The following is a 12764-nucleotide window of genomic DNA, read 5'->3' as shown; positions in this document are numbered from 1 at the left end:
AAAAGCCCCTGACCACACCCCTTGTGTCCATCCATGCAGGCTGTGGTTCTTCGCTCTCTAATCCCGCTTCGCCATGGCTGCAAGGTCTGGTCTCTTGCCCTGCAGTTACGGAGCCCACTGGGATGCGGCTGTCGAGGGTTGTGCGCCTGGTGAGGGACCAAGGGTGTGTGGGTGGGAGTAGGGGCACCGCAGGGCTGGGGGGAGGGAAGGCATGGGGCTGTGGGTCAGGCAGTGAGGGGCACTGCAGGGCTGGAGGGGGAACCAGGCTGGGTCTAGCAGGGGGCTTGTGGGTCGGGAGTGAGGGGCACTGGCAGGGCTGGGGGGGAACCCAGGGCTGGGCTAGCAGGGGCTGCAGGTCGGGAGTGAGGGGCACCGGCAGGGCTGGGGGGGGAGCAGGGGGCTGTGGGTCGGGAGTGAGGGGCACCGGCAGAGCTGGGGGGAAGGGCTGGACGAGCAGGAGCTGCACTGGCAGACTTGGCCACCTGACTAGAGCCTTGTGTAAATCCCGATTTCATGCTGCACACGGAAATGGTGAAACACCCCCAATGATCTGTAATTCACGGAACGAGCCTCCTCAAAATGTGGGGCTGGAAGGGACCCCAGAAGGTCACTGGGTCTGGCCCCCCATGCGGAAGCAGGACCTAGTCACCCCGGACCAGCCCTGATGGGTTTGCCCGACCTGGGGTCCTACAGCCTCCTTGGGAGCCGGTTCTGGAGCTGAATGACCTGGCGAGCTAGAAAGTTTCTCCCCAAATCGAACCTCCATCCCCCTGGCTGCAGATTCAGCCCTTTACTTCTCGGCCTGCCCTCAGCGGAGAGGCAAAACAGCTGGTCCCCGGCCTCTTTCTATGGCCTGGACCAGCTCTGAGGGGCCATGAACCAGGATTGACCCGCCCTGGCTCTGGTGGGGGTGCCCTGTCCACACCAGGCTGTGAAGGATGTGCAGGGGGCACTCCCCAGCCAAAGAGAGGGGGGTCAATGCTGTGCCTATCCCTTCCAGCCAGGGGGAGAGCGGACAGGTCGCCTTCCAGGTGATCCCAGAATGGAACCCGTCCACAGAGGCTGCTGAGGGGTCACCGGCCGTGGAGGAAATTGGGCCTCAAGACCAAGGTGAACTAATGGACAAAGAACTTCAGCACGAGCCTGGGGCTGGGAGAGCAGGGGCTGCGGGTCGGGAGTGAGGGGCACCAGGAGAGCTGGCGGGGGAGCCCGGGGCTGGGCTAACAGGGGGCTGCGGGTCAGGAGCGAGGGGCACCAGGAGAGCTGGGGGGAGCCCGGGGCTGGACTAACAGGGGGCTGTGGGTTGGGAGTGAGGGGCACTGGCAGAGCTGGGGTGGGGGTAGGGCTGGGCTACCAGGGGTTGCAGGTCAGGAGTGAGGGGCACCGGCAGAGCTGGGGGCAGCCCAGGGCTGGGCTAGCAGGTCAGAAGTGAGGGGCACCGGCAGGGCTGGTGGGGGGCAGGGCTGGGCTAGCAGGGGTTGCAGGTCAGGAGTGAGGGGCACCGGCAGGGCTGGGCTAGCAGGGGGCTGCGGGTTGAGAGTGAAGGGCACTGGCACAGCTGCGGGGAGGGGCTGGGCTAGCAGGGGGCTGTGGGTCGGGAGTGAGGGGGACTGGCACAGCTGGGGGGGGCTGGGCTAGCAGGGTGCTGTGGATCGGGAGTAGGGAGCGCAGTAGAGCTGGGGTGGGGGGAAGAGCTGGGCTAACAGGGGACTGTGGGTTGGGAGTGAGGAGACTGGCCCACAAGGCTGGTGGGCTGGGCTAAGCAGGTGCTGTGGATCGGGAAGTTTAGGAGCGCAGTGAGCTGGTGGGGAAGAGCAGGGGCTACGGGCTGTGGTCGGGAGTGAGGGGCTGGCAAGCTGGGGGGGGGCTGGGCTAGCAGGGTGCTGTTGGACGGGAGGAGGGAGCGCAGTAGAGCTGGGGTGGGGAAGAGCTGGGGCTAAACAGGGGGTGCGGGTCAGGAGCGAGGGGCACCGGACAGCTGCCGGGGGGAGCCCGGGCTGGACTAACGGGGTCTGCGCGTTGGGAGTGAGGGCACGCACTGGGGGTGGGGGCAGGCTGGGCTACCAGGGGCTGCAGGTCGGACTGCAGGCACGGCAGGGCTTGGACTAGTAGGTGCGGTGGTTTGAGAGTGAGGGCACTGGACAGCTGGGGGGGGGCTGGGCTAAGCAGGGGGGTGCAGGTCGGGGGTGGGGAAGATGCTGGGCTAGCATGTGCTGCGAGTTGAGAGTGAGGGGGCACTGGCACAGCTGGGGCTGCAGGTTGGGTGGGGGGAAGAGCTGGGGGCACAGCAGAGCTGGGGAGGTTGAGAGACACCTTTTGTTGACTGTCTCTCCAGTCCTGCGGCAGCGAAAGGGCCCAGGGAAAACAGCGGCTCCTAGGCCCCCCCTGGGGGCAGCCCCCGAATCTGATTCCCAGAGGGGGGCCTCGTCCCAGGACCCACTGACCTGGTTTGGGATCCTGGTGCCCCAGAGCCTCCGACAGGCTCAGAGCAGCTTCAGAGAGGGTAAGTCCAGGGTGCCCCCTAGAGGGGACAGGCCCCTCCCCCCCATGAGCCAGCGCCCCTAGAGGGTCTCTCCTGACCCCCATCTCTCCGCAGGGATTCTCCTGGCTGCGGAGATCGCCAGCCTACAGAGCGACATCGAGGCCACACTGGCGCAGTATCGGGCGCTGCTGGAGAGAAAGCGCCAGCTGCTGGCCAGAGAGGGGTAGCGCAGCCCCCCTCGGCTTTCGCACCCCACACACAGCTGGGCGTATTGTAACCTCCGACACTCACGTCAATAAACTGGGGCTGCTGCCCTGGTGTGTCCGTCCATCTGTCCCCGCTGAGCCCTGCTCTGTGTCCCCCGCCCCCCTGCGCTGCAGGGTCTGTGGAAGCCCCTGCTGTGTGGAATGATCTTCCCGTGGGGTAAGCTGGGGGGCTCAGGGTGGCGCTCGGAGATGTCTGGGCCTTGGAAATGTTAAAGAAAAAATCTGTCTCTCCCCTGGGCATGAACTAGCCTCCTGCCCCCCAGCCCATGTGGGGTGCAGTGGGGACAGGGCCATCCTGAGCTGGCCTGAAGAAAGGACAACAGGCCCTGGGAGGGGAGAGGGGTCAAGGGTTAAAGCACAGGGGAGCTGGAAGCCAGCACGGCTGGGTCCTCTCCCCAGCTCTGAGATGGCCCTGCCTTCCCCACCAACCACCAGACCTCAGACTCCTGGGTTCTGGCTGGTTTGTGATCTCTGCTCAGGTGCTGTTCTGGGCAGACTTGCCCTGTCTCTCCAATGGGCTTGCTCCAGAGTGACTCTGGATTAGCTGAGCTCCAGGCCCTGAGCAAGGCAGCAGGGGTGCCTGGGAGCATGGTCCTTGGGGCTGTGGCTCTGCAGGGTGATGGTGCAGCACCCTCCTGCCCCAGGCCAGCCAGGCAGGAGGAGCAGCAGACCCATCCCACAGGGTCTAGGGGGCAGGATTCCTGGTTTTCACCCAGGCAGCCTGGGTTCAACTCCCAGGGCTGGAAGCAGCTGCCTCTTCTCTTGGTGAGGGAGCAGCACCACCCTGGGGGGCAGGGGGAACAGCTGCCTGGGTGCCCCTGGTGCCTCTAAGCAGGGGCTGGGGGAGGCTTCATTCTTGACCCTCTGCCGTAGAGCCCCCGTTCCCCACTCCCACTGGAATCTAGCAGCCAGGACTCCTGGGATCTCCCCCCAGTTCCTGGAGCAGAGGGGGCATGGGCTGTTGTACTGGAGGCAGCAGAGGACTCCCAAAGGACATCTGCCCCTTTCCCCTATGCCGAGTTTTGGGGTCAGGCTGGCTCTGGGAGGATGGTGAGTGGCACAACCCACCCCTTTTGCTCCTTGGGGTGGGGCCTGGCACCTCCCCCCAGGGGCCATCCCTGCTTTCTGCAGCTGAGCCAGCTGCCCTGTGGGGTTTGCTCCCTGGGACAGTGCTCAGGGCTCGCAAGGAGTTACCCCCCTGCCCTGCTGCCTGGGGGAATCTCTGGAGACCCCAGCCCTGTCCTTGGGGGCCAAGCCCCCCTCAGGTAGCCCCCTCAGCTTTCTCAAAGCAGAAGCTGGGAGTCAGCCCTGGGGTGGAGGAAGGGAATTCACACCCCCCACCCCCATTGTGCAGGCCTGTCCCTGCCAGAGCTGGGTGTGACACAGCAGTACCAACCCCAGACAGAGCCCCCCCCAGTAATTGCTCATCAATACAGTCCATCCCAGCCTGCCAGGGCAGGCAGGTACTGCTCCTGTGAGCCCTGCCCCAGAGCTGGGGGCATTTCAGCACCAGCCAAGCCACAGCTGGGCTGCTGTACCCCTGCTGCCCTGGCCCAGAAGAAGCTGCATTACCCAGCACATGCCCTGCAGAACCCCTCACCAGGGCCATGCTGCCGCCCCACACAGCAGGAATCTGCCCCGCCCCTGCCCCTGCAGGACAGGATTGTGCTATTCCCTTCCCCACCCCCAGGCAGCAGCCTGCACACTTGGGCCAGGGACCAACAGGGAGCACTTGCCCCAGGGAACAGTGGGATGGGGGGACAGCCCAGCCCCAGGGAACTGGCAGGGGGCAGGTTGTTGAGGTGATGTGAGTTGCCCCCCACCCCCTCCAGATGGCAGAATGAGGTGGAGCTGATTCAGGCTGGCATGACCCCCGCACAGCACAAGTGGGCACAGCTGTTTAAGGAAGGGGATCAGGCTGAGATAGGGGAGCCCCAAGTTGGGATAACAGCTGTGACGTGAGGGGAACCCTACTAGCCACAAACAGGCAGAGCCCCCCCAATACTAAACATTGCTACAAATTTATTACAGAGCTGTTTGTCTTTCAAGTACAGTTGAGAAGTAATGACCACCGTCCCCGGTGAGTACAGAGCGGCTGGGCGCTGACAGCGCCCCACCCGTGGCACTTGCTAGTGTGGAGGGCCTGGGACCCACAGGGGAGTGGAGGGAGCCAGGTGCCCTCCACGGGCAAAGCAGCCCACAGCGCCTCTGCATAAAAATATAGAGTTCTCTGGGGGGGGGCCCCCCGCTTGGCAAGAGATAAATAGGAGGAGGAAGAAATCTGTACAGCAGGGGGCAGCACCCACTCCCCTGCCCTGGGGGTAGAGCCCAGCAAGGGGAACCATGCTGTGATCCAGCCCTGTCAAGGCCAGTAGAGGGCTGAGCCTCTTAGCAGGGGGCTGTGGGTCACAAGGGGCAGGGCAGCCCTGTGATGTCAGGCTCCCATTGGGGGACTGGAAGGGCTGGGGCAGAGCTGCCAGGAGGCAGTAGAGCTGCCATGGGGCAGCCCCCCCAAGGCAGCCCTGCCCCCCCAAACTGTTCAGGGAGAGAGGCCGGGGGCCCTCCATGGCTGGGAATTGAGGGGGGCTGTGCCACAAATCACCCCACACAGCTGTGGCAGCCAGAGGAGTGGGTGGCTCTACCCACAGAGCCATGGGGCTGTGATGAGGGGCCCTGAGCTCCTTCCCCCATCCAAGCAGGGGAGTCAGAGGGGGGGCCTGGTGGGAGCAGGGGGGTTACAGCAGCTGGCAGTGGGGCTTCTTCTGCCCACGCTTGGCCTGCAGGGCGGCCCGCGTGGCCATCTCAAACACCTCACGCACCCCGTCCTTCGTCTTGGCCGAGCACTCCAAGTACCCGAAGGCGCTGATCCGGCCGGCCATGTCCCGGCCCTCCTCCGGCTTCACCGGCTCCTGCAGGGGCAGGAACAGCCATCAGCCCTGAGGGGCTCCCTGATCCCAGGGGCAGTGGGGTCTGGCAGCCCAGCCCCAGCCAGCCCAGCCCTGCACTGGCCTGGGGGCTGAAGGGTTAATCAGGAAGGAGTCATTAATCTCAGGAGGCAGCCCCAGGGTCCCCAGGACAAGTGCTCTCCTTTGGGGCAGGGGCAGCCCCAGGGTCCCCAAGACACAGCTTGGGCGGGGGGTGCGGCAGATGGGCACTCTCCTTCAGGGCAGCCTCAGGGTCCCCAGGACAGACAGCAGGGGTGGAGGTGTGGGCACAGCCCCAGGGTCCCCAGGACAGACAGCAGGAGGGGTGGGGGCACAGCTCACCTGCTTCATCTTGGCCAGCTCCCGGCGCGTGTGCTCGTCATTGCGCAGATCCTTCTTGTTACCCACCAGGATGATGGGCACATTGGGACAGAAATGCTTCACCTCCGGGGTCCATTTCTCCGGGATGTTTTCTGCACAGGGGGCAGGATCAGCATCAGGCACCCAGACCAGGCCCTGCCCAGCTCCCCGCAGCCTGCACTGGCAGCTGGACCCCTGGGCTCTACCCCAGCACTGGGAAGGGAGTGGGGGCTGGTGGGTTAGAGCAGGGGGGCTGGAGAGCAGGACTCCTGGGTTCTCTCCTATGCACTGGAAAGGGAGTGGAGGCTAGTGGTTAGAGCAGAATCCAATACCATGAGCCTCTTGGCCAGATGTGCCAGCTCAGGGGCTGTAAGACTCTGAAGCTGCTGTGTGACAGCTACTACAGGGGGCTGAGCCACAGTTCACTGGGGCACCCTCTGCCCGGTACTGAGATCTGGGCCCTGTCTGCAGCCACACAGTGACAGGGGACCCAGCTGGATCTCCCCAGCACTCACCCAAGCTGTCAGGGCTGTCGATGGAGAAGCACATGAGGATGACGTCCGTGTCAGGGTAGGACAGGGGTCTCAGGCGATCATAGTCCTCCTGGCCAGCTGTGTCCCACAGCGCAAGCTCCACCTGCATGAGACAAGGGTGGCAATGACCTCCCAGGGGCTGCTGCTGGGGCAGATGACCACAGCCACCCTAGGTTCCAGTTCCCACTGGAAAATCACTGACTCGGGGTGGCCAGACCCTGTCATGGTTCCTGAGCGAACTGCTCCTCTTACCACTCTCGGGCACCCTGCTGCGTCTTGGTCCTCCAGCCATCACCACAGAGGGCCTGGGCTGCAGATGCCGGCAACCCACCGCCATCAGTTCAGCACCTGCTGGCCTGGTCTCTCAGTGACACTACCAGGCCCCAGCCACCCCCACCCCAGCAAATACTGTTTGTTCAGAACAAATGTGAGCCAGAGAGATCAGATTTTGCCACAGCTCAGATGCAGGGCTGTTCCGGCATCTCCTGGGGACCCCGCCAGGGGCACAGTACTCACCCTGGGCCTCCCCCAGGTCATACACTCCACACACCCTCAAGGCCACTGTAGCCCTGGTTCTTTGGGGGCTAGTCACTAGCCAGCCCATTGAGATACACACGGCCGCTTCTCTAGTCTAACTACTCTGTGCCCACAGCACCTCTCACTGGGCCATGCTATAAGCACCGCATCTGTCCCAGCCCTGAATCCTCGGCAGGGCTGCTGGGTAGTGGGCCAGGCTCCAGAAACAGCTAGGGGTGTGGTGAGGATATGGTATCTCCCTACCTGCAAGGAGGCTCCCAGGGAGGCCAACAAGCAGCCTGCCCAGAGACTAAGGCCCCCGTGTACCAGCTCAGCGTTGTCTGTTTGTTCAGACCCTTATTGTCCCATCCAGCCCCACCCAGAGGGAAGAGACTCCCCCTCCCTGGCCCATCGATATCAGTGAGCAGCACAGGGAAAGGCAGTGGATAGTCAGAGTTAACCGCAGCGATTACAGGCAGCACAACAAAGCTAGACAGTTCTCCCCCAGCACAGTCACTTCCTGTTAACTCCGGAGGGTGCAGTTTCCCCCAGCCGGAGGCCAGGAGAGCAGGGTGCCATCTGCCCTCATCCAAAGCCAGTCTGATCCCCCATCCTCCTCAGGACGGACCCCAAGCTCTCCTCCCTGCGGAGAGGGGCCAAGGTGAACGGTCCCATCCCAGCCAGTGTGGTGTCACAGTACCTGTTTGCCATCCACTTCGATGTCAGCCACATAGTTCTCGAAGACCGTGGGGACGTAAACCTCCGGGAACTGATCTTTGCTGAAGACGATGAGGAGGCAGGTCTTGCCACAGGCGCCATCTCCCACGATGACCAGTTTCTTCCGTATGGCAGCCATCTCTGGCACAGGGGAGAGGGGGATGCCCATCACTGGGGTGCTAAGGCAGGCAAGCCAGATCCCAGCCTGCTGAAGGCAGAGTCCATGGAGGGGAATCTGCTAGGCAGGCACAAGGCCTGGCCTGTCCCCAGGGAACACCGGCACTGACAGCTGGAACAAGGAAGCCAGTGCCATGTGGGCCACACTACAGGGCATGTGAGCTAGCCCAGGGGAAGCAATCAGGGGAAGGGAACCGAGCTATGCTTGTCAATTTCCCTGTGCAGACAAGCCCAGAGCCCCCAACTCATACCCTAGACTTTCCAGTTTCAGTCAAGCCTCTGTACTTCCCCTCCGCTGGCAATCCCAGAGCATGAGCCAGACTCGACTCCAGGCTCTGCAGGGATGACTGGAAACTCAGGTCCAGTTCCCCAGCTCACAGAGCAAAGCTGGCTTGTATGGGCAGCCTAAGGCTGGGAATCCAGAGCCCTGGGTTCAATCCCTGCCTCTCCCATGTGCCGTGTGACCCTGAGCCAGCCACCAGAACCCAAAGGAAGCTGGCACTAGCCCCATTTTAGGCAGCTGAGGATCCTTGCCCTGGTGCCTCAGCTTCTCCAATTCCTCCTCTACCCTTTGATTAAACTGTCAGCTCCTTGGGGTGGGGCCTGTGGCAGAACAAGCCCCCCTCCCACCCTGACGTGCTGGGGCCTGTGCAGTGCAGCCATGAGACAGCAAAGGGGACGTCGGGAATAGAACTCCAGAGACCTGGGCTCTATTCCTGCCTACCACAGGGTGACCACATACAAGTCACAACTGGCTCTGTGCCTCAGTTTCCCCATCTATAGACATAGGAGACTCCCTGGCAAAGCCCTTTGGGATCTGCTGATGAACAGCACTAGCTACTGCTGAGACTATTTAATGACACTGTTCTGCCAGCAAGTTGGTAATTTCTGTCCCACTCACCCCAGAGCGGGTGAGGTTAAACCGAAGCTGTCAGACTGCAGCCACAGACGGGACTAGCGCTAGAGCAAAGCTGTATTCCACTCTCGGCTCACAGAGGCCTGGCAGTAGGGATTGAGGGCTGAGCCTGCTCTGCTGGGCCCAAGGTCCTAGCTGCTTTGCTCAGCTGGCTTCCTAAGGCCAGGCCCTTCACATCAAACCCTGCCCTTGTGTGTTTTTAAGAGGGGAAGGGCCCAGCAGCTGGGTGATTCACCACTTTGGCCACTGGACTGCAACAGGAAGTTTCAGAGGCAGGGAAGTTACACCCACATGTGGCACGTGCAGTGGCATTCCCAGGATCATCCGCCCGCACTTGGAAAAAGTTAGACAAGCTGTTTCCAGCAGCCATGGAATTAACCAACCTGCTGCCTACGTACACTGCCCCACTGACACTGAGTGCTGCGATGGGGTGGGAGAAAAGGGGGCGGGCTTTCAGCACTTGAGATCAGGACACAGGAACATGAGAACAGTCATACTAGGTCAGACCAACGGTCCAGCAAGCCCAGCATCCTGTCTCTGACAGTGCCCCGTGCCAGAGCTTCAGCAGGAATGAACAGAACAGGGAAGTTATCGAGTGACCCATCCCATGGGCCAGCCCCAGCGCCTGGCAGTCAGAGGATTAGGGACACCCAGAGCATGGGGTGGTGTCCCTGACTCCTACCCTCCAGGAACTTCTCTTGTTCTTTTTTGAACCCAGCATTCACAAGATCTCCTGGCAGCAAGTCCCCCAGGGCGAAGTGCTTCCTTCTCTCTGCTTCAAACCTCTTGCCTACATTCAACGTAAACACTCTGCCACAGGGGAAGGTCTGAACAGGACCACCACCACCACGGGCTGCCAGGGGACCTTTGCTACATGCATTAAGCTGAGCTAGCAGGGAGCAAATCCTGTCTTTAGTTTGGGATTTACCAGCTGCTGAGATACAGGATTCTAGGCCGCAGTAGGGAGGAGACCAGGCAATTTTTACAGAAGAAGCTGGAAGCATCAAAATCAACAAGGTTTAAATCCTCACCATAGCGAGAATACTCAGCGCATTGTACAGGGAGGGAAACTGAGGCACAGAAGGCACAAAGGCGTTAGCAGCAGAGCTGGGATCAGAACCCAGGTCCTAGGCTCCTACCCCAACCCCTATCTACTCCTAGTCTGGGATCGCCTGGCAGTACACCAGAGTCCAGGGCACAAATGCTAGATCGCCACAGCACAGGTCATCTCAAGAGGCCAATTCGCCCCCAAACCCAGCTAGAGCGGCTGGTCACTAGACTCGACAGCTGCAAGGTTTGCTCCTCCCAGGAGACTCGTGAACTGCGTGAGGGGGGGGGGGGCAGTTTGAGCAGCCCAGAGAACAGAGCTGAGCACAGGCTGGCTCCACACAGCAGCACTTCAGCTGTGGATTGGTACCAGAGGAGAAGGCTGACAGAGCAGAGGTTTCTAAAGGCCGACGGTTCTGAGGTTTGGTAACTCATGGGTCAGAGGGGGCAATGGTGCAGCTGTAGGTTTCGGTGCCCAGCCTGGACGGGCAATCAGCGAAGGGCAACAAGAACAGGTGTATAACCAGAAGGGGGCTCTCCCGCATCACCAAGGAGCATTTCCCACCTCTCTCCTTGGCACAGCAGTGGCCTTTCTGTGCACACCAGGAAGTGAAGGGCCACGAGGGTGAGGCTGCAGGGGCTAAAGGACAGAACCTAGGTGTGAACTGACAGCCAGAGGGGTCAGGCCATCCCCTCAGATTCACCGAGGATGGGCCTGCGTACCCCACAGAAACCGTCCCTCGGGCCAGCTACCTAGAGGGGCCTGCTCATGCAGCCGCAGGCGGGTGTCCGGGTACGCTGTCTGCAGCTGCCCTGGGTTATGGCAAGGCCCCACCCCAGCACCAGAGAGAACTATCACATGACTGGATCTTCCACACAACCTAGAGGCCCCACCTGCCCCCACCCCAACAGCCCCAGGAGACAGTCTGTGCCCCAGACTCGGGAACTGGGGGTGCCCCAGCCCTCTGGCCAGCAGGGACAGGAAACATTCTTCCCCATTCTGTGGGCTGGAGAACCAGAAGAGAAAGTCCTGCTCCCCTACCCACCCCGCATCAGCCCCCCACCTTACCAGCACAGGGCCAAACATCCTCCCCCCCCGCACCACCTCTGCCCCAAGCAAAGGCCTGGCCCCTCCCTAGGAGGGCCTGACACCCCCCCTCCCGGGCCAGCCACCAATACACCCCCCCCATCGTACCCTCCGGGCCAGCCCCCGCCCCCCCATATAACCCCCTTGGCAACAGCTCCCCCCGGGCCAGCCCCGCCGGCCCTCCCGCCACGCAGAGCTCACCCCCGCCAAAGCGTCTGCCACATGGACCCGCCCCCCCGGCCCGGAAGGGAGGTGGCTCCCGCTCGCTCTCCCCACCCCTTCGGCCGCGCATGCGCAGGGAAGCTTCCAGACCGCACCCAGAATTCTCTCTCCCCCCCCGACACACACACACCCGGCGCCGCGCTGACCCCTCCCAGGCCACGCCTCCGCCCGCGCCTCCCAACCAATCAGCTGCCGCTTCCTCCCGCAAGCCGAGCGGCCCCGGGGCGCGTGACCCTCCCCCACCACACGCACCCACTCACCCACCCCCAGCCACCCGCGAACGGCGCATGCGCAGAACGACCACCACCACCCCTCAACCGTCGCCCCGCTTCCCAGCGGCGAGCTCGCTACTGCGGCGCGGCGCGGCTCCCGCCCGCCCTGACCCACACCAGGCCCCACTCACCGCCGGGCTCTCTCGGCCACCTTCGCTGCCGGCTAAGCCGCCGCCCGGACGCTCCAACCACCTCCTCACGCTAGCCCCGCCTACCTGGCGTGACAGACAGGCCGCGCCGACCAGTAGCAGACGCCTTAAGTACCCGCCACCGCCAATCCCTGGCGGTGGGCAGGGCTGCCCTGCCTCGAAGCCCCGCCCAGTCCGTGATGGACAACTGAACCCAACTAATGGCAACGAACAGCTCCCAAGTTCCAGCCAATCACCGCGGAGGGCGGGGCTAGAGGTGTCTTTTGGTCCCGGCGCTTTTGATTGACAACCGCGGCCTCCCAATCACACCACACGACGGAAGCGAGCGAATTATGCCCCGGCACATTATGAGAAACGGCGTAGAGGACCAATAAAAATGTTCCATTTTAGCGTTAACCCAATCGACATTAGAGGGCGGAGCAATAAACTGACAAGCCCCGCCACAGAGGTTGATTGACTGGCGAAGAGGCCAATGAGACAGGATTAATCCAGTAAACCATCCAACCGCTGTCGGAGGGCAGGGTTGAAGGTCCCGCCAAGGCATTAAACTTCCCGCGAACCAGCCAAGAGGCGGGCGGGGGCCATTTTCCTCGCCAATCCCGCTGCAGGGCGGAGCTCCCGCCGCTCAAAGTAACGCCAATCACTTTGACTGACAGCATAAAGCAACCAATGGGGACAGCGGCCCGCTCAACTCCCCCCCGACCCCGCCCACAGGCCCGCACTCTCCGAGCCCCGCCCCGACCCGCGACTGACACTGTGGAGCGAGCCAATGGCCGCGCTTCCCGCCTGTTCGGGACAAGGTTGCTCTGATCTCGACGGCTCCATGGAAACGAGCCCCGCCCGAATCCGCTCCAGCGCCCCCCGCCCTTCAGAGCCCTTCCCCCAGGAACTCCTGGAGGCCCCCCTCCGCCCAGAACCCCCCCTTGGTTCCCCAAGCACCCCTCCCATGTTCGGAACTTCTGCCCTTGGCACCCCTCCCAGAGGGAAAAGAGGAAACCCCCCTCATTGGATTATCCCCCCCCGCCGGGTAGTAATGCGCAACCCCTCCCCGAACCCCCTTTTCAGGAGGGCCCCTCACCCTCATCCTTTCCTGCAC

At 62.6% G+C, this 12764-nt stretch overlaps 2 protein-coding genes across 2 annotated transcripts; one reads left to right on the top strand and one right to left on the bottom strand.

Moving 5' to 3' along the window:
- The first annotated feature begins 923 nt into the window (after positions 1 to 923).
- Positions 924 to 2795, top strand: VMA22 (vacuolar ATPase assembly factor VMA22). The gene is made up of 3 exons (XM_032770174.2): positions 924 to 1110; positions 2336 to 2503; positions 2597 to 2795. Exons 1-3 carry the CDS (start codon positions 939 to 941, stop codon positions 2707 to 2709), a joined length of 453 nt encoding a protein of 150 aa, XP_032626065.2. The 5' UTR covers positions 924 to 938; the 3' UTR covers positions 2710 to 2795.
- Positions 2796 to 4750: 1955 nt separating this feature from the next.
- Positions 4751 to 11769, bottom strand: LOC116818892 (transforming protein RhoA-like). Its single transcript, XM_032770173.2, has 5 exons — positions 11651 to 11769; positions 7782 to 7939; positions 6548 to 6668; positions 6015 to 6145; positions 4751 to 5657 (listed from the first exon to the last, which is right to left on the bottom strand). Exons 2-5 carry the CDS (start codon positions 7935 to 7937, stop codon positions 5484 to 5486), a joined length of 582 nt encoding a protein of 193 aa, XP_032626064.1. The 5' UTR covers positions 7938 to 7939; positions 11651 to 11769; the 3' UTR covers positions 4751 to 5483.
- Between the last annotated feature and the right edge of the window lie 995 nt (positions 11770 to 12764).

This window comes from Chelonoidis abingdonii, chromosome 11 (assembly GCF_003597395.2).
Source record: "Chelonoidis abingdonii isolate Lonesome George chromosome 11, CheloAbing_2.0, whole genome shotgun sequence".
NCBI lineage: Eukaryota > Metazoa > Chordata > Testudines > Testudinidae > Chelonoidis > Chelonoidis abingdonii.
The sequence above is the reverse complement of the archived record's forward strand: the minus strand, read 5'-3'. Positions and strand labels throughout refer to the sequence as shown.